Genomic DNA, 27,834 nt, shown 5'->3' on the forward strand with positions numbered 1-27,834 from the left:
GCGTTATTTGGCTCCCCGTATTTGTCCACTGAGCAGACGGAGTACTTTCTCTGGGTATCAGGGGGATTGTCTTGGGAATTAAAACAACAGTGAAAGCGAACTGGAGCTTATCAGCAATGGTGCCATCCCGCTTTTAAAGTAAGTATTTAACGCTAACCTATTTCTTCAGCAGCCAGCACGTTTGGGGATGATGAGAGAAACGTTAAAGACGTTAACTGTTAGCTAGAAATGCTCGCTTTGACAAGACTTAATTTGAAAAACAAGCGTTTTTATTTCTCTGTAAAAAACAACGAATTAATATTAATACAACCGTTAACGGTAGCGGGAAACGAGGCGGTGATTTAACGTTAATAAATCGGTCGTAATGCACATTTTCGTCTTCTAATGACGTTACTTTGCATCAGTTGGGAATAATCTGTCCCAGTCAACAAGGTAACGTTATCACCGTTACTGTTGCCGTTAGGAACGGTGTAATGACTGCGTTAGCTCACTAACCCACAGCTGGATAAAATGCAGGTATCAGTACATTAGTTTAGCCAAGGTTAACTGATAAGAGCTGTATTTTTGCTCCATTTTGCTGTTTTACATACGTAATATACTGATATTACCACATCTGTCATGCCTCACCATCTAGTTTTAATGAAGGTGGTAATGTTAGCTAACAGAGCTAACATACATACACCTGCCACAGTGTAACTGTTAACTGTAATGCCAAAATGTGGTCAGGAGCAAACAGATGTTCATATGAGCTGCATTTACTCAAGTACTGACTTACATAGCTACAATTTTAAATTACTTGTACTTTACTTGAGCGTTTACATTTTCTGCTACTTTAAACTTAAAGGTAAGGGATAATGCACAGTGAGCAGGTCATTGTTGTGAAATAAATCCTCATCCAATCACCCTGAAGAGGTTTACTTGACAATAATGACCTGCTCACTGTACATTCTCCTGTTTATTACATGGTTATGTACAAAAAAGTTGGCACACATTTATGTGATACAAAATATTATCCTGTACATTATCCTGCTTGTTAAATGGGGACGAACCCCCCAAAAAACAATAAATTGACACATAATATTAGAGTCTATGATCAGAACTGTGTCCATAGCAGTGGCATGTTCTTTATAGCAAAGGTCTGCTATACAGAAATAACAGATCTTACAATGTTGTAAATGACCGATCAGAATGGAGTATTTAACAAAGCCATGTAATAAGATCACTTTAGTTACCTTCCAGATTCATATTACTAGTATAAAATATAATCAATAAAATAATTTTGATGTGTGAGTATGGATAAAGTTGAGACTTTATGGATCCCTCACATCCCTCACAGACATCATCTTAGGTTTTGCAAAATACTGATCAATACTTTTCACCATTTTCTGACATTTTAAACATTGATTCATTGAGAAAATAATCATTTATGGAAATAATCGTTTATTCATTCTTGGTGGACATTATAATTTTTGCATCACAATTTTCATTTTCACAGGAAAAAAATATTAAAATCCTGATGTTGTGACATGTTGTAGAAACATGTTTTATTACATCTGGAAAACAAGATTTGTAAGCCAGAGCTTCTCTGCAGCACTACAGTGTTATTATTATACTGTCTTATAATGCTGTTTTGTCAGAAAAAAAAACTGCTGTTTCTGTGATTTGGATATTTGCACTTGACCATATTGGAATTTCTATAATATTTTGATTAATTGTGTAGCCATATCCCGTATAAAACTGACTGAATAGAATATGCTAAAAATCTTTAGCGGTAACTTTACACCACTAAATGTGAAAGATGAGCACCAGGGGTCTAAGTGGCTCACCAAGTTGTACTCTTTCAATGCAGATGACTTTGCAGACCTATGTTTTTCTCTTTTTAGCACCTAGTAATTGCATAATCCATTTTCCCATTTCTAAAGGCAGCCTTATGTTCAGTAACTCTCAGTCTGAGATTACACATTGTTTGGCCTGCTGCATGCATTAAGCTGCAAGGACATTTGACGATATAAATGAGATATTTAGAGAAACAGGTAATGAATTCTTTTATGTTAAATTTCTTCCCTTAATGGAGCTTATTAAATACACTTTCTACATGTATAATTTCATACACTTGTTGAGAAAGCCACTTCATTTGTGCAGGTTCCTTATACATGTAACTTACAGCTATTTCTCTGACATTTCTGCCTCTCTTGAAGCAGTCTAGAGCTGGAATGAGAATTCATTGTTACTCACAATTATACATATATGTATACTCACAATAATGAGGATTACAAATGATTCAAACTTGGGTCACATTCTGTTATTTTACAGTGTTTGCTTATAATGTGTTTGACATGCATAGATATGTTAGAATATTCAGATACTAAAGTAATTATTAATAATTATTACTTAGAACTAACTGTTTCATATCTACAACATGCTAAATATTTATCTGTTAAACCACAGAGCAGAGCATAGCTACTTTAAATACTGTTAGTTACTCACTTGTACTTTGATTTCAGTTTGCTCTTATTGTCATGCTTTCCCAGCTGTAGTAAAAATAGTGAGTGGTTTTGTTGTTGGTTTCTCTGGGAGACAAAACAGTCAGGGGAAAGTGGTTGTTACTTCCTCTTTTGTTGTGGTTGTGCCCATCGAATCCCAAGGCAAATAACATGCGTGGCCTATTGTGTTTTACATGCATGCCTCACTCTATTCCAGCTTTTCAGAGGATGCATACGACACGGAGCCCTTCATCTATCCCGACAGGTGTCTCAGGAGACGCCTTGGACCTCAGCTTGTCAGGCTCCCAGCTTTCTGTGTCCAAAAGACCCAGCAGTGCCTCACCTGGGAAATACTTCTCTCGCTCTGTGTCTGTTTCTGTGGCAAGTGACAGCAGGGGAAAACGCAACACCCTGGTGAGGAACTGTGCACCGCCGCACTGTGCTCTTCTGTTCTGGCAGCAGAATGGAGTTGCAGATAATTTATGAGTTATAAGATAATCTATTCAAGATCCAGGATTGAGCAAGTCAAAACTGTCTCCCAGGTCGCTTGTGTCAGAACTCTCCATGAAAGCAAGTGTGTCATTTCTGCAAAACAGATCTTATAAATTCACTAACAGACCTTTTGAATCCACAGAGCGATGCCAGCTTTGGTAGCTCCCGCTCCATCAAGAACCTCAGGCGCTCCAACAGCACCACTCAGGTTAATCAGCAGGCCAACATCAGTTTAAGGTACAAACACACACGTTTACACATCTGCTCATGTAGTGACACTGTGACACTGTGTATTTATGCTTGTAACACATTTACAGTCTAGCGTCCCGGGCCGTATTGCAGAAACTTGCAGATCCTATATTAACTGTTTGGTAACCATGGTAACTAGGGTTAGGACCTGATTTAGAAAAAAAACATTACAGGAGAACAGTCTTTGGGCTTCATGCAAGAACATTTTTATATTATTATCTTAACTTTATCTTACTTTTTTCATATGAAGGGCTCATATGAACATGCCTCATCAGATTCAGCAAATGCTTGTAATTTGCATAATTAAAGCCCCAGTGGTACCATATAAGGCTGTGCTTCCTCCCCCATGTGTGAGGAAGTGTTCATTCTTGCAAATGGAATGAAATGACCCACTAAAGCAAAGGATGGTAAAAACGAGTGCTGTTAATGCTGTGTTACCTGTGGAGCGGAACGTCACTGAAATGTCTCAATATGAAAATTACCTCAAAGGGAAAAAAACGCCTCGCCACAGCAAGTGGTGACCAATGACTGTAACAGGAGGAGGGTGTCAATCGGAAGTTTCCATCACAGAGACAGAGGACTCAATAAGTGAGGATGTTTTCCTGGACATGATTTCATAAACCTGCATGTGAAGATATACAGACCTGAGAGTAGGTAATAATACATCATTAAATTAAGAACAAATCTGTTCATACAGGTGGTTCAGATTCTACTACAGAAAGAAAGTAGATGCTTACAACAAGGTGTGTGAATTATTTTGAGCAATTGGGTCACGATTCCTGGAAACAGACACTGCAGTTGAGTTTTTCAAATGTTTTTTTTTTTTTTTGGCACTTTGAGCTCCACAACAGAGTGCTATCCATTATATTGGAGAGAAGGTAGAAATCTCTACAGCCGATATCTCCCAAACTAGAATCTGTATCTCCTGTCATGTCTGTGAGTCTGTTTTCTTCATTCCTTATCACTGACATTGACACACTGAGCTGCATACAGTACAGTATGTGCTGTTACATGCACTCTGCAAAGCCTCAGGGCAAATCTGCTCTTAAGATTCAGTTAGATCATCTAATGACCTTTATCTTGATGTACATGCTACTGAAACATGAAGGACATGTTTTTGAAAATGGCAAAAAAGAATGTGTGCATTTTAGATAACTCGTGTCAGACAGTCTTGCATAACCAGGAACAATCTCTTTACAATGTCTCTAGTCTCTGCTCTTAAACCCAGAGTGCTCCTCTTCTCTTCAGCGAGCAACAGCTGGCAGCCCTGAAGCTTCAGCAGCTCGGACAATGGGAATTGTGGCGCGCCAGCTCCTGCATGATAAAGAGTGGAGGGGAAGCTGGGCGGCTGTTGCTAGGGTCGCGGGGTGCAGGGACTTGCTTTGTCCCAGGTTAGAGGGGGAGGGCCAGGACCTTGAGGTCAGGTTACCCCCTCCACCAGGAGCCAGTGAAAGGAGAAGTGTGTGTGCACGCTCTGGTTCTATTGTCCGGCAGCTGCCGCCACCACCCCTCCCCTCGCTGCCTCTGAGGATGCAGAGCAGAGGGGCTTTAAATTTTAAGACTTTCTAAATACCCCCTCCAAGTCTCCTAGTCTTTCAGGGCAGTCAGTGGGTCACTCACCACTATTCCCTCCTCCCTCTCCACTGCTTCCTCCCCTCCATGCATCACTCTCTTGTAAAGCAAAAAGTAGAGGAATGTGCTGCCTGAATAGTGTTGTCAGATTGCTTTTCATTGAGCCAGCTGGCTTCACCCCCCGCCCGAAGACACACACGCTCACTCACACGCTCATTTATATACTTAACCAGACAGAAACACCCTGCACAGCACAGCACAGCACAGCACAACACAGGCTGCAGCACAGATACCAGCACAGGCTGGGCCAGACAAGAGGTCACCCTACATCTGTGCCTCATGATGGAGGTGCTGCTGTATGAGGCTATTTGAGGGATGAATGACAGGCCGTCGGGATCAACATATGCATGCACGCATTAACATGGAATCCATAACGGAGTTCCCCTCAGCAGACGGTCAGCTGCTACAGACTGAATTCCAGTACTTGAGGTGGGGGAGAGGAGAAGGGGACGAGTCTCATCTCTGCAGCTGTCATTACAGCATTTAATCACAAAAGCTGCCACTAAAAGCATGACTCAAGGTCCCTGCTTTGTGTTGGGCAGTTTAATTGTGTGTTGTGCACCGATAAGCCCTTGTTCTGTGAAAATTGAGCCCAGAATGTGCTTTTTCCCCTCTCATGAGGACAGATATGAAATGTTATTAGTGGCTCACAGCTACAGCATCAGCCTCTTAAAGAGTCAGTTCCAAAAAAAACAAAAAAAAAACAAACATGTTGTCAACCTACTCAGCAAATTTTTCCCCAGGTTTTGATTTTTGTTGCGATGATGGTTTAGTAAATGGCAAAAAAGCATAATGCAGTCTTAAGGGTTCCAATGCAGTATTGAAAATTATGGAATTTATTTTAGTTATTAGTAATTTGAGTAATTTCCAGGTCTGTAAAAGTGTGGAAAAAAGAAAAGAGAGTATTGACAAATATTTGTGTTTTCAGACTATAACCCATATTCTGTTTTCTAAAGCATCAAATTCAGAATTTCTAAAAACATGTTGATCATACAAGCAGAGTGTTTTTCATGCCGTTAGAAGCAGGCAGGCCGCTCAGCCAAATTTTTACTACCGTGAGAGAGAGAGAGCGTGGGCTGAAGCGAGCTTGATGTTCATCAGAAGCAAGGCAAGAAGTATGATGTGCAGCAGCCTGCAACACAGCTTTGCCCCAAGTGCGTTATGACTACCAAATCCGATCTGCGTCCAAATCCATTTGAAACAAAATGTGGCAATATCAGAGACTTGCCAATATAAATAATAAATGTTAAGCTTGTCTGAACATGCATGTATGCAGTGTTGTAGCTGTCAGAAAAGTTAAGAGACAGGAAACCAAACCGTTCATTGTTGTTTCCATGGCCACAGTGAATAAAATTTCAACTCATTTTCAGTTCTTATTGTAAAAGAGACTAAAAAATATGGGGGGAACAAATATTATAATGTTTATTCAATATGTTGAGGGAAAATATGAGTTTAGGTAGCACTGGTTAGTTTATTTCCTCTTTGGTCAGAGATGCGTGTGTGGACTGAACAGCTACAACAAATGCAAATTTCAAGAGGGCCGGCCTAACATTTGTAATTAGAATCCCAAATGGGAAGGGAAAGCTAGATGCAAGCTTTGTGTTAAATCATCCAACATCTCCAACATTATTAGGTGTACCTGACAGTACCAAATATAGTTAATTGAAAATCTAGCAGTCTGGAAATTTGAGACTGGAAAAATGTGGAATTTAAAATGTAAAATGCGTAGGATCCCTGCATATTATTCTAATGTCTAATAAAATGATGGTCCTAACCTGTGGCTGGTTTGTCTGTTTTTCCCAGTCAGGACCAGAGTGAGGACTACCTGTCCCTGTTTGACAGCAGCTCAGATGGACGCAAGAAACTGGCCAGCCTCAGCAAGGCCTCACCAGACAGAACCACATGGAACATCCTGGTATTCAGCCACATGCACTGACGTTTGATTAACTTCCATCACATTTGGTTGAAAACACATCCTGATCATATTTTCTATTCCAAGTAATATCTAATATCAGCCATTATCAGAAAAACTGTTTTATTGAAGTTGACCAAGCTTACTGAAAGGGTTTCTTCCTCTCCACACAATAAAAAGACATCAGTTTTAAGGATGTCAGATTTTATTGTAGTTCTGGGTGTAACAAGTGTGTTTTCTTCTTTAAGGACGATCAGCCCAGAGCTTTCCCACTGCACTCGAGCTCCCGCAGCACCGGCAGCGTGGAATCTCCCACCAGCCTGAAGAAAAGAGAGCCTGGCATTGCTCTGGCTGCCACGTTCACTGCCAACAACAGGTGGGCAGCGTCTCTGACACACACACACACACACACACACACACACACACACACACACACAGAAACACAATAGTCCATGTAGTGGAGGGACAAGCCTAAAATCAGCCTGGTGACTACTTACCTGCACTGCAGCATTCTGGATTTCTACCTGCTTCTCATGTTTCGTACCTGTTGATCACGGCAGCTGATACTGCCTTCAGGAATTCCACCCACACACTTAGACTTTCACTTCCCAGAAATTGTCCAAAGAAACCCCAAACCTGTGTGGGCTGAGTTTGTAAGCACGTACAGTATCAGTTACTGTAACACCTTGAGGGGGACGAATAGAGAAGAGTTAGCAGTGGCTTTCTGAATACATCACACAAATGTAAGCCAAAAATGTTTCCTGCAGTGTGTCATTGTGCCCTTTTGGTTTTCCCAGGAGCAACAAGGGAGCTGTGGGCAACTCTGTCACCACCATCCTACACAACAACTACTCTGAGAAACCACTCACGCCGAAGAGCTCCAACCAGAAGCCGTCGTTTAAGTAAGTCCTGAAATTAACAGAATTGCTTGCCTGCTATGGGTAAACAGGGTATGGTTCAGGTTATTTGAAGCGGAGTTGTGTGAGGTACTTTTCCATAGTCAGTGTATTACGTACAGTTATATAAGCCAAGTATCGCTTGCTCCAAATTATTTGTGTTATTGTGTGACTTTGGTGAATCCAAACTAACCTTTTAAAACACTAAAGTCACACAATGACACAAACAAAGTTACAGATCGAGCAGCAAAGTACAGTGTAGACAAAGTTTCAAAATAATGCATACACTGATAACAGATGCTGACTTTTTCAGGTGATTAGTTGCTGATCCTGTCCACTGCAGTACATTGTTTAGATTCCATACTGGTATTCCTCCCTGCCTGTCCAAACTGTCAGTGTGTGTGCTGACTGTAAGTAATACACTGACTATGGATCAGTATCTAATACAATCTCACATCAAATAATCTGAACTATCCCTTTAATAGGACTAAGACACTGAATATGGCTGATATTGTCCATAAAGAAAAAATGTTTTATATCAGCCAGTTAGTGTTGCCTCCAAAATAGTCAATATCATATGTTTAAGCACCTTGTGTGAGGTTTCTTACAGTTAGTAATCATATTTTTCTTTCAGCAACATCCTGAAGGCCACAGCGAATGACGAGGTGTCGCTAGAGAACGGCTCCCTGACGAAGTCGCAGAAGAATTTCTCCTCGATTTCCTCGACATCAAACAACAGATCTCCAGTGTCGGCCCAGCGCGGCAGCCCCGTCCTGTCTAGAAGGAGGGAGGTCACTGAGGAGGAGGCTGAGAGGTCAGACCCACTTCACAGCTTCCACTGTGTTTCTTCTGTGTCATCGTCTGTTAGTGTCAGTGGTCTTCTTTCAGTTGTTCTGTGACTCATAGCAGTTCTTTTGTGTATCTGAAGGTTTATTCAGCAGGTGAACCAGGCAGCTGTCACTATCCAGCGCTGGTACAGACGCCATGCCAAGAGACGACACACTAACCAGGCAGCGCTCAAACGCATCCTCTCCAGTAAAAGAAAGGTATCCATCTGACCTCAGGCTGCCTTACTCTTAATCTCAGTGGTATTCATTGGTTTCATCCCCTTCTTTCTATTGCTGCTGCAATAACACGATATGTGTTTTTGTCCCTGTCAGGAGTGGGAGGAGAGAACAGAAGAGGACAGTCGCCTGGAGCAGCAGCAGCCGAAAAAGGATGAAGACAGAAAACGGATTCGTGAAGAGAAAGCTCGTCTGGCCCGCCTCGCTGCCATCCAGGTTCCCACCTCTGATTTACTTCCTGTGAAGTTGAGATACTTGGGTGACAAGAATGGTCAAAACTGATACAGCAGAGACTGAGATAGCCTGACTTTTTGTCCTTAACATGAGCCAAGCTCCAAACACATTCAATCTTATTCTTCAGCTCAGAAGCATCTTTTGTCAGAGACATTTTCTTTAAATGTCCACATCTTTGAAATCACGTCCCCAACATATTACAAACGCCTTCTTTTTCAAGAAAAAAAACCCCTCTAGTCTCCAAGTAGGGATGACTCAATACCACTTTTTCATGTTCTATATTGTAATCTTGAGCATCTGCTCATAAAGATACTAAGCTGATACCATTTCTTTCCCTCTCTTAAACAACTAAGCTGTTAATAATAAATTTTTTTGGATGCACTTTGCTTCACTTAGCCATCTAAAAAACATCATGCTCAAACTGTGATACAAATCTTCTATGTTCTCCTTCCACAAGGAAAGAAATACAGCCCACAACATGACTCCGTTATGCAATAATGCTGCTTCTTTTTACTGAAACTTCCCCCTGACACAGAACTTTCAGCAGCATTTTTGATTGGTCAGCACTATTCAAACCTTCAAAATGAAATTCAAATACATTGCATAAGTTGCTGCTTTGCTTTTTTTTCTTCCTTGAGCTTAAAATAACTCCTGACATGATCACAGAGCAGCTGAAAGGTCTCACTCACGTTCTGGCTGCTGTTCACGGGACACTTGCTGCTCATATGTGTTACTGATGACACATCTTTGTTGGGTTGGGTTCAGCATTAATTTGATAGGTTATAAACCCCCAGACCTTGACATGTAGCACAAATTCACATTCAAATATTTTAATCAAGCCTCCTCCTGGATGCTTTCTCTGGATCATGATGGTTTACAACATGGTCTAATGTCTCCCCCTGGTGTCGTGTTTCAGGAGCTGCAGCAGAAAAGAGCCCAGCGGGTTGCAGAGGCACAGCATGCAGCTGAGGTGGAGCTTGAGAGTCTGAGGCAGACCGGTGTGGTCGGACGCAAGAAGCCACCCAAGATTTCTCCCACCAACAGAGGTCCAGCTTCACCAAGCAACAATAGCCCGATGTCACCGACGGACGTTAAAGCTAAGAACACAGGTCTGTTTGTCTCTGCTCTGAGTTCCTTTAATTTGACCTCATCTCTGAAAAGTCTGACAATCACCCAAAACTACTTAAGAGAAAAAAATTCCAGTGTTCTTGTGATATTTTCATTGTATAGAAAAGCTTTGATATCTTATGGTGGCAACATGGATAATGTAAGAGGACTGTGTCGTTATAAATGCATTAATCAGTTTTGTTGTTCTACAGATTCCAATTTGAATGTTGTGGCTGACTTTGGTGAGCTGAGCTTCAGAGCCATTTCTCCAACTTTGTCCAATAACAGAGGCTCTCAGTGTTCCCAGGTACACAACTCTGTGCCTTTTCAGTGTAACTCTCCACCTCCTTCATTCTCCATCTCTCCCTTTCTCCTGATATTTAACAAATCCTTTCTGTCTCTCCCTTGCAGGATCAGGAGGACAGACCAGAGACAGACATCTGCCTGGAGCAGCAGCATCAGGAGAACGACAGGAAATTAGTACGTAAAGAGAAAGCTCGTCTGGCCCGCCTCGCTGCCACTCAGGTGAACATATCTGATGTACGTTCTGTGATGTAAACTCTAATTCAGGGTTACAGCAATTTTTCATAAGTGATCATGAATTTACATCCCACTGCGTTGGGTCTGCAACTCTGGATTGTCTAATGTCTCCCTCTGGTGGTGCGTGACAGGAACTGCAGCAGAAAAGAGCTCAGCGTCTTGCAGAGGCGCAGCATGTAGCTGAGGTAGAGCTGGAAAACATGAGACAGAGCGGTGTCATAGGACGTAAGAAGCCGCCCAAGATTTCTCCAATCAACAAGAGTCCAGCCTCACCAAGCAACAACAGCCCGATGTCACCCACAGATGTGAAAGCTAAAAACACAGGTATGTTTTTCTCTGTAGCATTAGGCCATGAAGTTTACTCTACTGTGCAGAAAAATTAACGGGAAGAATCGCTGCACAGAGAGAACTTTCTGTTAAAGAGTAAGATACATTTTGTTCAGCCTAAAGCAGCTGATTTTTGGCTCTCATCAAAGACAACAGACTCCATTTACAGAAACAGTACTTTTATTATCAGAAAACACACTCCTTCTTGGTTCATCTTTTCACTTTTATAACAATCAGCAACTCTAGTTCGGTCAAAGTAAACCCTTAATTCAGCTCATCAGATGTGAAAATATCTGCAGAGGAGCAAAAGGGAGGTCAGACATCAGAGATGCAACACAAGAAACATCGTGTAGAGCCAGAATATTTTCAAGTCTAATATTGTGAATTAAGGATTTATTTCAACCTCTGTAAATGGAGTCTGGTGGTTTTGGGAAGAGAGATAAATCTTTTATTTCTGAAAAGACAAAAAGGTTCTTACTCTTTAACAAAAAGATGACATTGCAGCCTGCTCTGTGACATGATGGCTGCAGCAGTCTCCCTCAATACCGGACAGATTTTAAAAATATTGTCCCTGTTAGCCAATTAAACTCCAAAATGTGGGAAAATAGGGTCCAGGTTGGAAAAGTTAACCTTAAAAATATTTAAGAAAAATCTGAAATAACTGTACTGTTTAAATGTTTCCACAGACTCCAATTTGAATATTGTGGCTGAGTTAGGTGAGCTCTCCAGTTTCAGAGCTGTTTCCCCAGCTTTGTCCAACTGCAGAGGTTCCCAGTGTTCCCAGGTAAATACTTCCAACTGCACTTCAGAATTACTGATGAGTAATCCATCTGCCAGTGCAAAATGTTAAAGCGGTTACTGCAGTTAAGAAACTATTTGGTTGCATTATTTTCCCTGTGCTCCAGGAGATCCTGCAGAGGTCGGTGAGTGTGGAGGACCAGCGGCAGGGAGCTTTGTCCAGCAGGGCTCAGTCTAAAACCACCCTCAACGAGTTGCTGGACACCCTGAAGCTGTTAGAGGAGGAGCCAGAGAGACTGTCGGAGCCAAAGTGCTACCGCAAAGAGAAATACGCCTGGATAGATGAGGTGAGACTTCACCAAAAGTATTAATTTGGTGATTTTCAGCAAAAGCACTGAATCAATTTGTGCCACGACTATAATCTGCATCTCCACTGTGTCTCTCTTTAAAGGACGGAGATTCCAACTCTCTGACCACCGACAACCTGGAGCGTCACGGCCAGCTGAGCCACCACCCTGCACTGCCAGACGGGGGCGCCCTGCTCTCTGAGGCCAAGCTGCAGAGCATCATGAGCTTCCTGGACGAGATGGAGAAGTCTGAACAGGAGAGACCGCGGTCGGTTACTTCAGGGTCTCACAGAGAGGTCAGCGTCTAGAGCACTATTCGACTATGAAGTTTATTTTTTGTTTTTATGACCAGTTTTGGGTCCCACTCCAACAATGATCTGTCTTTGTATTTGATTCAGATGGCCTTGACACCTGTTATTTTGCTAAAGCAGTAAACATTTACATTTAAATTGGGAAAAGATGTTTAGTGCAACTGTCAGATTCTTAACCATGTTGTTCGATTTGTTGAATAATATAATAATATAATGTTGTATTTACATATAATATGTGTGAACTAATCATTGAATGATTCCTGTTTGATCTTAGGCTGTGTTGTCAGAGGAGGAGCTGGCCGGTGTTGAGCAGGCGTCTGCCACCGCCGCCGAGGTCACTGGCTCCATGATGAGAATCAAACTGGAGCTGGAGGAGAAGAAACGCACCGTCAACATGCTGCAGACCGCACTGGTGGGGGAAAAACACACACATTACAGTTCATTTTAATGCAGAGTGAAAGTTTTGGTCCTGTTAGCTGCTAGACTAAAGGTATGTTTATCTTCTTTATCTCCTTCATCAGGCCCAGCAGAGGGAGCTGACGGTGAGACACGTGAAGGAGACGGAGAAGGAGCTGAACAGAAACTTCCAGCTCCAGAAGGAACAATATGAATCCACCATCCAGAGACACCTCACATTCATTGATCAGGTAGGTATACATTGGCTGTTTCCACCCAAACTACTTGAAAGTTTTCAGTCCCAGGAACTACTTTTCAATGACCACCTTGAATATTTTGAAAATTAGTCCACTGATGAAAGAAAAGTGACAGCTGTTTTTTTTATTGATGCACCTTGTTGAGTACTATTGACCAATTAGATGACACTCAGTAACCAGTGATTAGCTGTTGTGCATCAGTTTTGTGCTGATTAAATGTTGTGTTGGTTATTTGCAGTCAGTCTCAGACAGTAACAAGCTTACCCAGCTGCTGATTTAGAGAAGAATCAAGAGAAGACTCTGGTGTGATGTATGATGATTTCATTCAAAGATAGTGTAAGGAAGGGTGTTAAAGCAGTAAAGGTGAATGAAGATTTCTCTGTTTCACTGGCAAAAAAGGGGGAATAAATAACAAAAAAACAACATAGACAGCAGAAACAACAATAAAAAAAACCCACTGGTATTCTCCCAGAATTTCAAAATCCATGCATCCCTACTGGTTTTAAATGTAATTTTTGCACTTGACTCTACAACCAAAAAATGTAATATAAAGTGACAGAGAAAATAAAATGCTGCAAGTACAATTAGAAATGTTCAAACCTGCAAGCCTCACCCCAAAGTTCCTGTACTTTTGAAAAGTACCAGCCAGGACTTTTTGGGGCGTTAAATAATGTCCCAGAAACTTGATTAGGCTCTTGTAGTGGAAACATAGCTTTACACAATGTAATCCCATTAAAAATTTCTCACGTGTTGTTTCCACCGTGGTCTAAAATGCCGCTCTGTCTTTTGTCAGCTGATCAATGACAAAAAGGCTTTGAGTGAACGCTGTGAAGGAGTGGTGGGAGAACTGAAGCAGGTGGACCAAAAGTACACCAAGAAGATCGCTCAAATGCAGGAGCAACATGAAATGGTGAGATGGAGGAAGTTTTCCGACTCAGCCAACTACTGGAACCACAATAATAACTTGTTTCCATGAAGATTTAGAGGGTAACTTTGCTATTTTTCAGCCTGGACTCTCTTTTACCATGTTTTTGTGTCTAACTGGGCAAATATGAAGCAAGTCTACTGCAGCCGTCAGCCTTGATTATGGAAAGTCTTTTACCATGTTTTTGTGTCTAACTGGGCAAATATGAAGCAAGTCTACTGCAGCCGTCAGCCTTGATTATGGAAAGGATCCCTACAATCCCTACAGAACCTTTTTGTTAAAGAGTAAAATCCTTTTTGTTTAACCAGAAATAGATGGTTTATTGCTCTCGCTAAAGGCCCCAGACTGCATTCATAGAAACAGTAATTTTATCATCGTAAAACACACTTCATTCAGACTCAAAATAAAACTCAGCAAAACCATCTTGGTTCGTTAAAATAAATCCTTGTTCACTTTGTTAGCTGTGACGATATCACGAGATGAGCAAGAGGGGACATCAGAGAGGCAACGGAAAGAAAAAACACGGACAGTGAGAATATTTTCACATTTGCTCTGAGTCCAGGTTAAAAAATACCAAAATTACCCTTTAAGTATCAGCATGTGAACTTCAGTTTTCACTGCAAAATAATTTCTGCTTCTCTGCTTCTGCTTTGCATTTCGTGTGATCATCTTGTGCAACTCGCTTTCTTGCAGTGCTGCTCTGGTTTAACTGTCTTTTCTCTGTTTTTTTCCCTCTTTTCTTCTTCTTCACTGTCGTTCTCTGTCTTTGTCTGTACATCTGTTTTTTCCTGGCTTTTAGGTGTGGCAAATTCTGGGTCCGTTGTGCGAGGTAACTTTTATTTCTCTCCTCTAACCTGGTCATCCTCGGCACGATCATCTCTCTCATTCTGCCGTTCATTTTTCCTTTCATTTGTCTGTCCCTCACAACTTCTGTTGGACAGTCTGTCTGCATGTGAGTCTCCTCATTCTTTTCTTATTCATCTCTAGATTTAGATATAAAGTTTACATTGCTTTATGTGATCAAGCTACTCCTCCTCTTCCTCTATAACCTGTGTGCTGTTCTGCAATTTACTCTTTGATTTTGTAACATGCTTACTCCTTGAATTTGTCACTGTTGTCGTCACCATGTAAAAACTGAACTCAGGACCTACAAAGTACCTTCTTTGTTTTAAATAAGACACATAACCTGCTGCTGTGACACCAAACCACCATAATTTACCCTCCTCCCTCCTTCTGCAGGAAATTAAGAAGTTAAAAGAGCTGATGAGCGCCACAGAGAAGATCCGCCGGGAGAAATGGATTGACGAGAAAACCAAGAAGATTAAAGAGATCACTGTCAAAGGTACTGTAAACAGAGCTTCAGCTCTCAGCGGAAAACTGAGATTAAAACCTTTTTTATCAAAGCTCTGTTAGGATACAGGCATACATAAACAAACGTGTGTAATGTCATTCTACCTCACTGGGGTGGTAACCTTTCCTGTCTGCTCTTATCGTGTTTATTTGCATCAGAATTCCTCACTGTGCTGTATCATGCATCTTTTAGCAGTAATGTGGTACAGGTTCTGTTTACACCTGGCATTAACATGCATCTCAGGTGATCCAATCACAAGTGGTCTGAAGATGTTTTCCATTTGAACCGTGAAGTCTGAATATCTGAGCTCCTAGTTGCAAATTTCAACTGGAACACCCACTGAAGTCGTATTTCTGACTCTGACAAGTTGGAGGAACTTCATCAACTCCAACCTCCATGCGTCAACAGTGGAGTCTGTACTAATATACTGTCTTTTGTGTCTCATTAAATCAGTCGTGAAGTATGTGCAAAACAAAATACTGTGTAATATGTTGCTATAAATGAATATGAAACATTGCCAACTCAGGTGTGATGTCAGTCCAAGCTCTGACTTCTGACGTCCATGTAAACAGACTGCACTATAAGTTACAGTCACACCTGACTTCAGAATGCATCTCCACATTAATATCGATTTACCACTTGTTATCAGATCTCACTTCCCTCCTCTATACGCAAATAAACAACTACATCATTTCAGTTTGCAAAGACTAAATGCATTGTTGTTCTTGACCAGCGGCCGAACAGTATCGGCCAACATGCTGGGACAAACAGACACAATGTTTTTTACACAAAGAAAGAAATATAACTTAATGTGCAAAATATGCCGATTTTACAGAAAGGCAAAAATAATTAAGAATTTGAGATAGATAGCATTTCACTGAGTTTATAAAGTTTCTCCTGATTCAGCAGCTCACAAAATTGCATAGTTTTTGAAGGGACTCTAGAAGTAACCTATATTTGTTACTGTTTACTGTAGGGTCCAAAGTAATTTGCATTACATTGAACCCTCAGTATGGTCTAGGACACATTCACCTACACACTGCTTAAACAATGTGGCTGCATGCAGCCCAAGACGCATGTTAATACCAGGTGTAAACAGGGCCGTAATGTCATTCACTGGTTGCTTGTCCCCACTGTTTTTCTGTTGTTTAAGGACACACAATGTAAACTAAATGTGGCAAAGGATCGCAGACCAAATCTACTTTATGTTGGGTAGTTGAGACTGAACAAACTGAGTCTGGACATATGATTTCTGCATATTTGCCTTTATGAAACAATCCTATCAAATATTTTAAAAGTTGAGATAAAAGACTCTTATAAGGGTGCTATTCTGGTTTTGCAGGTCAAGTCAGTGTACAGGTCTTCGGGAGTACTATTACTTATGTGCAAAACTAGTCTGAAGAATGAAAATGAAAAAAATTGGGGGTGTGGAGTTAGAAAGAACTTACCCGAGCTCTGTAGCTGTTCCTCATTTCTACTTTAGGCTGACGGCTGGAGGCTACACTAGCCACTACTAGCATAACACACCTGGATCCCTGACTGAACTGTCAGAGGTCAAGTTGCATTGTGGGTAATGAAGGTGTCAGGTTTTGACAAGGAAGAAGAATTTGTGGAATAAAAAAGATTATATCTCTGGTTCTGCTGCGTCAGTTTAGATTTTTTGGTTACTTGTTAAATGATAAATTGGTAACCAGTGTGCTCAAAGCTGGAAAAGATTTCAGCTTTGATTACTGATCTGTAACACATCTTTGGATGTTTCTGCTGAACTGACTTCAGCTTCTTTTCAGTGCTCATGTTGGCTCTGTAAGTTCTCTGGCCTTCCACCAGCTGGTAACTAAATATGCTTTTGGACACTGGATTACTAGTTTAATTGTGTTGTGTTATAAATTCATCAATTAAACTGTATCTCGCTGTTTTCTGGCAGAGGTGCAGTTCTGTTTCCAGAAACTCACCATGTTGCTCCATTATTTCCGGCCTGTGAAGAGCTGATTCCATGGAAAGTCACAGTTAGTTGTCAGCCAGTGCTGATGAGGTGTTTGTGCAGTCTTACAGCTTGAGAATCCAGAATTGTTTGTATGTCTTTACTCAGTCACTACTCAGCTATATTTAGACCTAAAATAAACCTGCCTTACAGTAATTTGACTCATGATTTTCTTGAATTAGTGTTTAAAAAAAAACAATAATCATCCCATTTTTCCTTATCATGTTTGATCCAGTGAGCTGTAATCATTGTGCAGGTCCTGACGAGCTGCGGAACATGAACTGTTTCTCTTCCCCCCCACCCAGGTCTGGAGCCAGAGATCCAGAAGCTGATTTCAAAGCACAAACAGGAGCTGAAGAAGCTGCGGACGCTCCACGAGGCGGAGCTGCTGCAGGCAGACGACCGGGCGGCCCAGCGCTACGTCCGCCAGTGTGAGGAGCTCCGCCAACAGCTGGAGAGGGAGAAGGAGGAGCAGTGTCAGAGAGAGAGGGAACTCGCCAAGCAGAGGTACGCCTGTCACATCAACATTAATTATACTGGCTCTTACTTGATAAATATTCTTAGATAATTGTATATTTCATAGATGATTCGTTTTAAAGGCAGTTAGCAGGAGTTTCATTGATATGACACTATGTTGTAGCAGCCTGTGTACAGTCACATTCATGTGTGTGTGTGTGTTTTTGTTTATGTGTGTGTGTGTGTGTGTGTGTCAGATATGAGAAGCAGCTTCAGGAGGAGGAGTTGTCCCTGCAGCAGCAGAGGAGACGTCTCTACAAAGAGGTGGCTGATGAGAAAGAGAGGCTGGCTCAGCTGGCTGCAAGGTGAGGTCAAAGGTCACCTGTCTGTCTGTTTCTGCAGTGAGAATCTGAAGACATAAAACAGAGTTGATTATCATCTCCAGGAACTCTTGCTATAGCCTCCAAAATAAAAGTCTGAATTAGTGGAAAATCAATAAAGATCTACTGGGTGTTCAGTCCAGTGTTATGTTTAAATTCTAGTCTAGTTTTGTGTTGCTAGCAGCCTTCAAGATTCATTGAATTGGAGCAGCTTCCAGGTTTGACATGTTTGTTACAGAATAGAGGAACTGTTCTTTTTATCCCCACCATCCTGCTCCTGCTGAGTGTGAGTTCATGCTCATAAATCTGTCTCCTCTACAATCCTGCAGGGAATATAAAACATATGTTGTCCTTATAGATTTTCTTTCCTAAAGAGCTGCTCAGCTGTGAAACATGTGACCTTTAGAAGATAGAGGACAACAGTAAGCTCTTTAATATGCCAATAAAAGTGATAAAAATAGCAGGATGTAGTATGACTAAAATGAAATGCTGTGATGTTTAGAATATCATGTGTGCATTTGGATGTGTACTGTTTGCAAGAGCACTTGTTCTAGTAGTAGCCTTTCATACAGGATTCCCACAGTTATGAAAAACCTAGAAAAGTCATGGAATTTCAAAATGTCATCTTCCAGGTCTGGGAAAGTCGAGTAAGATGCTTGAAAGATTTTTTTCTTTGTGTAATGAATTTACTTGTTACAGTAATCTTTTGTAGGTAACCTTTGTGTTTCATCTCTCGCTCCATGTATGCCAGCTAGCTGGAATGATCTTTGAATAATAGCAGACAAGTGTATGTTAAATATATCGTGGCTCTCTAATGACTGATAAAATTTTGGTTACAAACCAAACAAGATAATGACCAATGTGGAAAATATGACCTTTGCAAAAAGAGCGTCAGTCTTAGCGATATGGGGGAGACAGTTCTGTAAAAGATGGACGCACATCCTGCATGAGAAAACTGAGATTTCTTACCAATCCAGGACTTTTCCAACTCACATTTGTTGTTTAATTTACACAAACAGAACTGTATAGTACAGTTAGTTTTTGATCACAGAAACTTTTAACTGATCCTTTAAAAATCATGGAAAAAATGCAGATTTAGTGTCACCTGAAACATCAGCTGACTCAATTAAACTGTTTTTCTAGATAATGAACACATATAGGGATTATTGTGTTTCTCCTTTTCAAGGCTATTCTTTGTGTTTGTCTTTCAGGCAGCGCACTGAGCTGGAGGACCTGCGGAGACAGCTGGAGGAGAACAGCTCTCTGGCTGGACGAGCCCTCAGAGAAGAGCTGGACAAGACCAGAGAGGAGCAGGAGAGGAGACACCAGGTGACGGATATATAAACAGTACAGACAACAGAATCTTTAAAGAAGATCTCAGAAGTCTGTCCAGTATCTGCATCTCTGTCAGCATCCTTCAGAAATCTGAGGCAGTCATCAGGACTGCAGCCTTCTAATTACGTGTTGTTTGTGTCACTAGCTGGAGATGAAGGCATTACAAGAACGTTTGGACATCGAAAAGCAGACGTGGGAAGAAAACTACAAGAAAAAAGAGGTTTGTTGACACTTTACTATTCTTTTGTGGTATATCTGCTCTGAACCACTACTACTTTTTTTCAGTTAACTGTAAAAACCACAGAAAACTCTGAAATATTAAGCATTGTGTTCACAGGGCCTTCAGGCCTCCGGGTCATGTAGTCATTCTCAGGCAAATGTCAAATTTCTATTTTTTGGAGTGCAGCTGTTTCAAATACAAGAAGTGAAAATAAACTCAGTGTAAAACCAACGGTCAGGAAATTCCACTGTTCCATTTTATCAAGTAAAGAATTAACCACCCAGGAACTAACAAAACCTGGGTATGTTATGTTGTCGTTTTATGTAAATGTGCCTGTGTGTGTGTTTTTGTGTCTGTATGAGGTCATAAAGCAGCCAGGACAGACAGCATGCATGTGTGTTTGTGTGTCCACAGGAAATGTGGCTGCTGAGCCGCGAGCGCGAGCTCAAAGATGATCTGCGACGAGAACGCGACAAAGAGATCGAGCTTGCCATCTGGACGCTGGAGGAGGAGACCAGCAAGGACAAAGAGGAGTGTGAGAGGGCAGCTGACAACAGGTGTGTGTGTGTGTGTGTGTGTGTGTGTGTGTGTGTGTGTGTGTGTGTGTGTGTGTGTGTGGACTGACAGCACAGTTACACCCAGTTCTGATGTTTCCCTTTAAAGGGGCGAGTTCACCCCAAATCAAAAAACACATATTTTTCACCTGACCTGCAGTGCTGTTTATCCATGTAGATTTTTTGGTGAACTGCAGTTTTGGAGATACCTGACTCAGATATTTAAAGGGGAGCTCCATCTGTAACTGTTTCTGTTGTTGATTTGAATCCTGCATCCAGCACCTGAAAATGATTTTGGATATTGTGCACATTGTTCTCTTTTAATTTTGTCCCAGTTGTTGCACAATTGTTCTCTTGTGTGAACAACAGTTTCACCAAATGTTGCAAAAGTTTTAATCAACACCAACCATCAATCATCACGCTGTTCTTCCCAGGGTGAAGCGTGTGAGGGAAAAATACGAGGCCGAGCTGAGGGAGCTGGAGCGCTCCGAGAGGGCGGCGGTGGAGAAACAGCAGGAGCTGAGGAAGCAGCAGATGGAGATGGAGGGAGAACTGATCAGACTCCAGGCCACGCTCAGACAGAAAGAGCAGGAGACAGAAGACATCACGCAGGTGAGGAGCAAATCACCTGATCAAACCCAACCAGAGTCATTCAGTCATTTAGAAAATCTTAAAGTCAAATGAAAAGCAAATAACAAGTCATCACAAACAGATTATGAGGTGAAAAGTGTTTGCAAATACAAAAAATCTAAATTCCACATGAATTCCATGAATCAACTGTTTATTGTTCTTTTGCTTCAGGTAGATACAAACTCACCACAAAAAAGACAAAACAACAAATAAAAAATTTCCATGTAAACTTGTCTCTTCAGCACCGGGACAAGCTGGTGGACGAGCGCCGCAGCCTGGCGGAGGTGATCAGGCAGGAGTTCGCCGACCGGCTGGTGATGACGGAGGAGGAGAACCGCAGGATGAAGGTGGAGGTGTCGGAAGTTCGAGCACGGCTACGGCTAGAGGTGGAGAAGGTCACCAGGGAAAAGGAGGAGGAGCTGGCTGAAGTTCACCAGCGGTAAGATGGAACAGACAGAATGATTACTGACAAGTAGAGCTGCAACTAACGGTTATTTTCACCATCAATTAATCTTCACGTGCAGATTTCTCTACAAAATTGACTGTCTAATACTGTCTTTTACTGTCATAAATGATAACGAAAAGCAGCAAATCCTCACATTTAAAAGCCCCAGCCACCAAATGTTTGATATTTCTGCTTGAAAAATTACTGAAACAAAAAATCTGTTATCAAAATAGTTGGCAGTCAGTTTTCTTTTGATTAAGTAATTGATTAATCGACTAATTTCTGTAGCCCTAAATGAGATGATGTGAATAAAACTGTGGTGGAAATGATTAGTTTTATTTTGTTCAATCCATCCATCCACAGAGTTTTCACCACCTAATAACTGAACTTGATAACATTTTTAAAGGGTCTAAATTTTAAGTCAAACCACTTCTTTATAACAGACTGCTAAACTGTTTATTGTCTGACAAAATGTCATACATAAAAATTTGACATTTTTATACCTTTTTGCAAATGTGATGCAGTGTTCAACGATTTTTTTCGGACACGTGGGTCAGACATCTGCTCGCCTGAAGTCAATTTTTACTCGCCCCTGTGCAAATTGTCTCATTTATTACTGGTTGTCAAATAACATCAAAGACTAAAGTTAAGTGTCATGTTTAATCCAGTCTGTAAAAATTTCAGAAAATAGTGTAAAATGTTCATCCAGAGCTGAAGGTGATTTCTTTAAATGTCTGAAATCCAAAGACATTCAGATTAATATGATAATAAACAGAGAAACCAGGAAATCTTTAAATTTAAGAGGCTGCAATGGCTTCTGCCATTCATGCATGAAAAATTACTTTGAACGATTAATCAATTATCAAAATAGTTTAATATTTTAAGTCTTTTTTTTTATCAGTTTCCTGGTGACATGGAATTTTACTGGCCCCAGACAAGCAGGCGAGCCTTATTGTTAAGTCCTGGTGATGATTTGTTACTTTAACTGTAGTTGGAGATCTGGCACACTTATTCCCAGAGTGGGAAGTCTCACCCTTTACCTCTTTGTAAAATACAATCTGATAAATTGAGGTCATCAGTTGGCATATTTGAAAATTACAAAGCTCCACAAGACTATCTTTAAATCAACATTGACTATAAAAAAGAGTGTGTGTCTGAGAAAAGACCATCTCAGGATTTACGTCAGCAGCGGCCTCCAAACATTTCAGAAGTATTGTTGGAGGCCAGCTGGCTGCTTACAATCTGTTCTGTTCAAGGTGTTAAAAGGAATGTTGGCACACATTTTAAAGCTGCAGTTCAAAATTAATATAAGGTGGAAACTCGAGCTCTCCATTGAGCGTCTGCCAGTTTGTAAAAGAAGTGAAATGTGAGCAGAGACGAGCGTCACAGTAATCCTGAAGATGACCTGGATATCAACAAGAAATTCAGTAAGCAGTAGATTTTAATATGAGCCGTTTATGTGACATCTAGTACAATACAGAGCCAAAAGTATTTAGACGTCTGAGCATTAAACCATATGTGATGTTAAACATCTCATTCCAAAGCCACTGGCATTAATATGCGTCAGTGGAAAGGCTCCAAACTTCAGATAAATTTTTCCACCAGATTTTGGAACCTGGTCTCAGGGTTTTGTTCCCATTCAGCCACAAGAGCTTTAGTGCCTGTGTCCACCGAAATGTTTTTCCTGAGGACAGCATATTTTTCCAATTGTTTGCAATCAGAGTGCCGTGTATTTACACACTCCTGTGGCGAGGCACCGGGCATCCATTAGGCTGTGTGCTGACACTGCAAAGAAAGTAGAAAAAATTTCAACTTTGGGTAAAAACGCTGTGCTCATCACTGTCAGTTTTACCCAGCCGTCTAATCACTGTGGAAGAGGGACGGAACAAATCCCAAAAAACTGGTCCTGCTCAGACGAAAGTACTCACTGAACTGGGCCACATCCAACTTCAGCTCTTGAACCAAACAATGGTGCCTGCTGAGACAGTTTTTTCGCTCTCAAAATCTCATGAAGCCACACAGACCGTTGGATCTGTCCTCTTTCCCTATGTGTCTCAGCTGTCCCTTCATTTAGAGCGAAGACCAGAGCGAGTACTCTGCCTCCTGCTGACATGTTTATACTCAGTTGATAAAAATGTTGAGGCGTTTTCAGAAGCGCAGATGGTGTTTTCAGCTGGGAAAAATGCTTTGGTTTGGGCTGGGTATCAGTACTCAGTACCTTTTAAGGGATCAACCAAAATAACCCAATACCAAATAGTAAAAATCCTCCAGTCAAATAAACCCGCATTCTACTGTTTTTGTACCCAGATCTATAAAGAAGTGACTGTTAGTATGTTTTTACCTACAGCTGACCACTGTTTGAGTTAATGCAACATGTGATTGACCCACAACCACAACCACAACAACTACAACCCATACAGTCTGCGGTGTGGTAAAAAAATATTATTTGTAGAATCCCTATTGCAAAGTGCTTCACGAGAGCAGCAAATAAAAATAAATAAAATTAAATAAAAGAAAAAATAAAATAAAAAAACAGTTCAAAGCAGTTAAAGCTCAAGTGAAATTTAGGAAAGGCTCTCCAAGAAAAGTATGATTTAAGAAGGGATTTAAAACAGGTCTCTGACTTGGCCGGCCTGATTTCTTCGGGCAGACTGTTCTAGAGCCTTGGGCCCCTGACTGAAAACGTCCTGTCGCCTGTGGAACAGTCTAAAAACCTGGTGTGTAGGGTACTAACATGTCAGTGACATACAAGGGAACGAGGCCATGAAGAGCCTTAAAAGTCATCAGTTAAATCTTAAAATCTGTTCGAAACCACACTGAAAGCCGACGTTAAGACATTAAAACAAGAGAGATGTGATCATGTCTCCTAGTTCTGGTTAAAAGCTGCTGAGTTCTCTACATTCTGAAGTCTATTAACAGAGAGTCTGTTAAGTTTCAGGAATACATCCATTGACATGAAGGATATGTCCTCTACTGGTATTAGTATCACTTTAAGTGAACTGGAATTCTTATTTTTTTTTTAAACGATACCCCTGTAGTGATACAGCATTCCAGTTCATCCTAAAGGTGCTGGATGGTGTTGAGGTCAGAGCTCTGTGCAGGCCAGTTACACCAAACTGGGAAAAACATTTGTAAGGACCTGGCTTTGTGCCTGAAGACACTGTCATGTTGAAACAAGAAAAGTACAAACAAACTGTTGACACAAAGTTGGAAGATCACTGTTGTCTAAAATGTCATTTTATGACCTAGCATTAAAGCATAAGTTTGCCCTTACTCTGTATTTTTCTTATTGTCAACAAATCCCATGAAAAAGATCAAAAATGATCAATGTGTTTCTCCTTCTGCCCTTCCTGTCAGGGACACTCAGCCTCATCTTTAAATAACGCCTTTAATAAAGACTCAGTAATTTCCTAAAACAGATGGACGCTGTAATCTTTATCAAATGTTACTTAAATAGGAGGAACAGAACATTTGTCAGGGACTATTTATAGACACGGATTAATGTGGGATTGAGTCAAAATAAACTACAGTGTGTGTGTGTGTGTTCATGGTAGTGAAGGAACTTCACTGTGGTTCGCTGATGTGTTTTTAATGTGTTTTTGGACGACAGTGGAGCTCTATGGCACAGAGGAAGATGAACTATCGGGCTTTGATACACACACACAATACAAAATTGATATTTCACTGTTAGTTTTGATCATGTACATGTAATAATTTAGACCTTTTTTGTTTCCTTTTTGTTTTTCTGTTATTTGGTTTAGTGCTTCAGCTCTCAAGCAAAGCAACTTTTATGAAAGCAGAACACAGAGGCCCAAAGCTACAGTTAGTTAATTAAATCATCTATTGGCATGTTTGAGGTCCCGTGGTTTGCAGTTGTTGACAGTCATCATCAGAGAGGGCAAAGGGTTCAATAGCCGTGGATTTTATGCACATTTTGAAGTACCACATTAGAAAAAGTTCATGGAAACTGCAAAAAATAATCCTTAATTTTGCAAAACAAAGTACATTTAACTCATATGGCTGACGACTTGACCAGGGGAGAAATATAGAGTGAAATAAAGTTAAATAAATATGATTTCTGTATGGCAAATAAACAGCCAAGAGTTTGCTGATGCTGTCATGCTGACCTTTATTTCACTAAAATTCAATCTTTTTTTTACGAGTTGCTTCCCCAGTTATTGTTTACGATTGCTGATGTGGGAGGGTGTGAACTTTTTTCGGCCAGATAAAATTTGGGAACCACTGCATTAATACATGAAACTAACAGAGATGTCTCATTTCCATCCTGTTTTCTGCTTTGTTTTTCACCATTTTAATGTTCAACTGCTGCTCTTTAAATCACACCATCTTGTTGTGCCCAGTTTCTTTTGCCAATTTATTCAAAATTTGGTTAAACTTTGTGATACAGTTGGATGGAAACATAACTAATGACTAGAAATGTAACAATATATTGAATACTATACCTGACTGCGATATCTACTGTGATATTACATTTTTTATTGTATTTCTTTTATTTAATGTCACAAACAGACCGGTACTGACTGCTGCATTGTTTTTGTTTTGCAGTTGTACACACATAATTCAAACATTCACTGTCAAAATAAAAAATAAAAAAAAAACTTTTTATCATGGTATTATTGCACCTCGAGTTTCTGGTGTCATCATGGCTCTACTAATCCCTGCTGAACTTTTTTTTTGACCCTTATTAACTTCCTCATTTCTGTGTTTTGCCAGAGTGAAGGCGGCCATCTTGAAGAAGGAGGAAACTGTCAATAATCTCCGAAAGCAGCATGAGGTGAGGGGCCCGACGACACAGTCTTTTTCTGTCAGAGCTCGATTAGTAAAAGAAAACACAGCTGGGGGGAGATGATTGACAGCTTGTATAAATATCGCTCTCTCCTCTGATAGGCTGCCCTGAAGAGGGCGGATCACCTGGAGGCCTTGTGGGAGCAGCAGAGGAAGCAGCTGCTGGAGAAGTGACTGGTAGGAAGGCCTGGTTTCATCCATCTGGACCTCCATCGTTCCCCCTTCTTCTCCTCCTCCGCCCTGAGCTCGCTCCATTGTGTCGCTCACACCCCCACCTGATTTTTTTTTTTTTTTTTTCTTTCCCCTTCTTTGGATGTTGTTCCTGCCAGCAAGACTGAACCTGTGGAGCTTCAGAGGGTTGAACAAGAGACTGAACCTTGTCCTACCTCATTTGAAAAATACAAAATGGGGAAATGCACTGGGCCTCACTGTATAGACCCCTACCACCTCCCCCAGGCATGAAGGAGCGTGCTGTGTCGGAACTTCCCTAATTTACATGCCACAGACCAGGTGGCACCAGATGAAAAGACTATGGATGGACCTCTCATTCTTTTTCTTCTTCTACTTCTTCTTCCCTTTCCAGAGGAGGACTGTTGCAGTTTGTGTTACCCCTCCTCCCCTCTTCCCCTCCCTCCCTCTGCAGTCTGTGGGAGCAGGAATGCCTCCATGTTCCCCACAGAGCTGCCACAGAGAACACTTCCAGATGTTTCTGAAACCAGCCCAGGCCTGCGCTTGTGTAAAGTGGGAGAAGATGGAGGGGGGACTCACAGATCAGTCAGCATCAGAGCTGCAGTATGAGCGTCTGTCTGAACCGAACTGAGCTCCTGGTGGCCCCCTTTTATCTGTTGAGTCATGTGTTTTGTCCCCTCGAGGCGAGTGCTAATTACAGGATCTCTAAATTCTACCTCTGTACAGCCCTGTGACCGGCTCTGAACAGCTTGTTATGTATGTCTTACACCAGAATTTGGAGCTAACACAGAAGTTAGAAGTGAAGTACTAACACTGGTTTCAGACTTAAGTTAGAGTGTATGTAGGATGTTGCTAGAAAGAACCGTAGGATGTGTAGGCGACTTGATAGTTTAGATTTTTTTTTAAATGTGGTTGTATGAGGTTCTTATGGATGGTCAGTGTGTTACCTATAGGAGATGGTTGTCAGCAGGCCTGCAGTTTGAAGAAGCAGCAGGAGTCCTGCTGTGGACAGGGTCGGCAACAAAACATAGTTTAGCCTCTTAAAAATGGTGCACCCAAAAGAAAATATCAGTGTAAGTGTATGTTATTTAGGGCTGCAACTAGGACTACTTCATGGCACCAACTAAAATGCTTCAATACCATCAATTATTTAATAATGCCTCATTATTTGATACTAAATTTTTATACCTAAGCAGTTTGGACAGTTTATATGTTTATATAGTCCAATACTGTACAGATATTCCTGCAGTTAGGTTGAGTACAGTGCTTAGTTTCTCCAGCTGCTCCCGTCATCAAATGTCTTGTTTTTACCACAACTCAGAGATATTCAGTTTACTGTCATAGAGGACTAAAGAAACTAGAAAAGATTTATATTTGAGAAATCAGAGAATTTGGACTTGTTATTTTCTTAAAAAATGACTCAGAACAATGTTTTGATTATCAGAATAGCTGGCAATTCATTTATTAATCATTTAATTAATGCAGCTCTAAGTGTATTTTATATAGGAATTAAGAATTATTTTATTATTAATTCCATTAATCGAAACCTCTTTAGTTTGCCATCAGGCAGCCTGTTT

At 40.9% G+C, this 27,834-nt stretch overlaps 1 protein-coding gene across 3 annotated transcripts; it reads left to right on the forward strand.

Moving 5' to 3' along the window:
- Window positions 1-27,365, forward strand: cep131 (centrosomal protein 131). Of its 3 annotated transcripts, XM_084741130.1 has the most exons (30): window positions 1-138; window positions 2,701-2,897; window positions 3,118-3,212; window positions 6,660-6,771; window positions 7,017-7,144; window positions 7,566-7,670; window positions 8,299-8,478; window positions 8,593-8,710; window positions 8,825-8,944; window positions 9,879-10,071; window positions 10,282-10,376; window positions 10,481-10,609; window positions 10,741-10,933; window positions 11,623-11,720; window positions 11,842-12,021; window positions 12,126-12,317; window positions 12,607-12,744; window positions 12,854-12,979; window positions 13,779-13,895; window positions 14,710-14,739; window positions 15,150-15,252; window positions 17,548-17,749; window positions 17,956-18,063; window positions 19,290-19,407; window positions 19,559-19,633; window positions 20,048-20,190; window positions 20,622-20,799; window positions 21,060-21,256; window positions 25,997-26,057; window positions 26,171-27,365. In XM_084741130.1, the coding sequence occupies exons 2-30, from the start codon at window positions 2,712-2,714 to the stop codon at window positions 26,240-26,242; spliced, it is 3,792 nt and encodes a 1,263-aa protein (XP_084597256.1). In that variant the 5' UTR covers window positions 1-138; window positions 2,701-2,711; the 3' UTR covers window positions 26,243-27,365. The 3 variants fall into 3 exon arrangements, with proteins under 3 accessions (XP_084597256.1, XP_084597253.1, XP_084597254.1); XM_084741127.1 differs by lacking the exons at window positions 25,997-26,057; window positions 26,171-27,365 and having other exon boundaries at window positions 10,481-10,594; window positions 21,060-21,989; XM_084741128.1 differs by lacking the exons at window positions 14,710-14,739; window positions 25,997-26,057; window positions 26,171-27,365 and having other exon boundaries at window positions 21,060-21,989.
- The last annotated feature ends 469 nt before the right edge of the window (window positions 27,366-27,834 follow it).

Source organism: Lutjanus erythropterus, chromosome 17, assembly GCF_056507025.1.
Source record: "Lutjanus erythropterus isolate fLutEry1 chromosome 17, fLutEry1.hap2, whole genome shotgun sequence".
NCBI lineage: Eukaryota > Metazoa > Chordata > Actinopteri > Lutjaniformes > Lutjanidae > Lutjanus > Lutjanus erythropterus.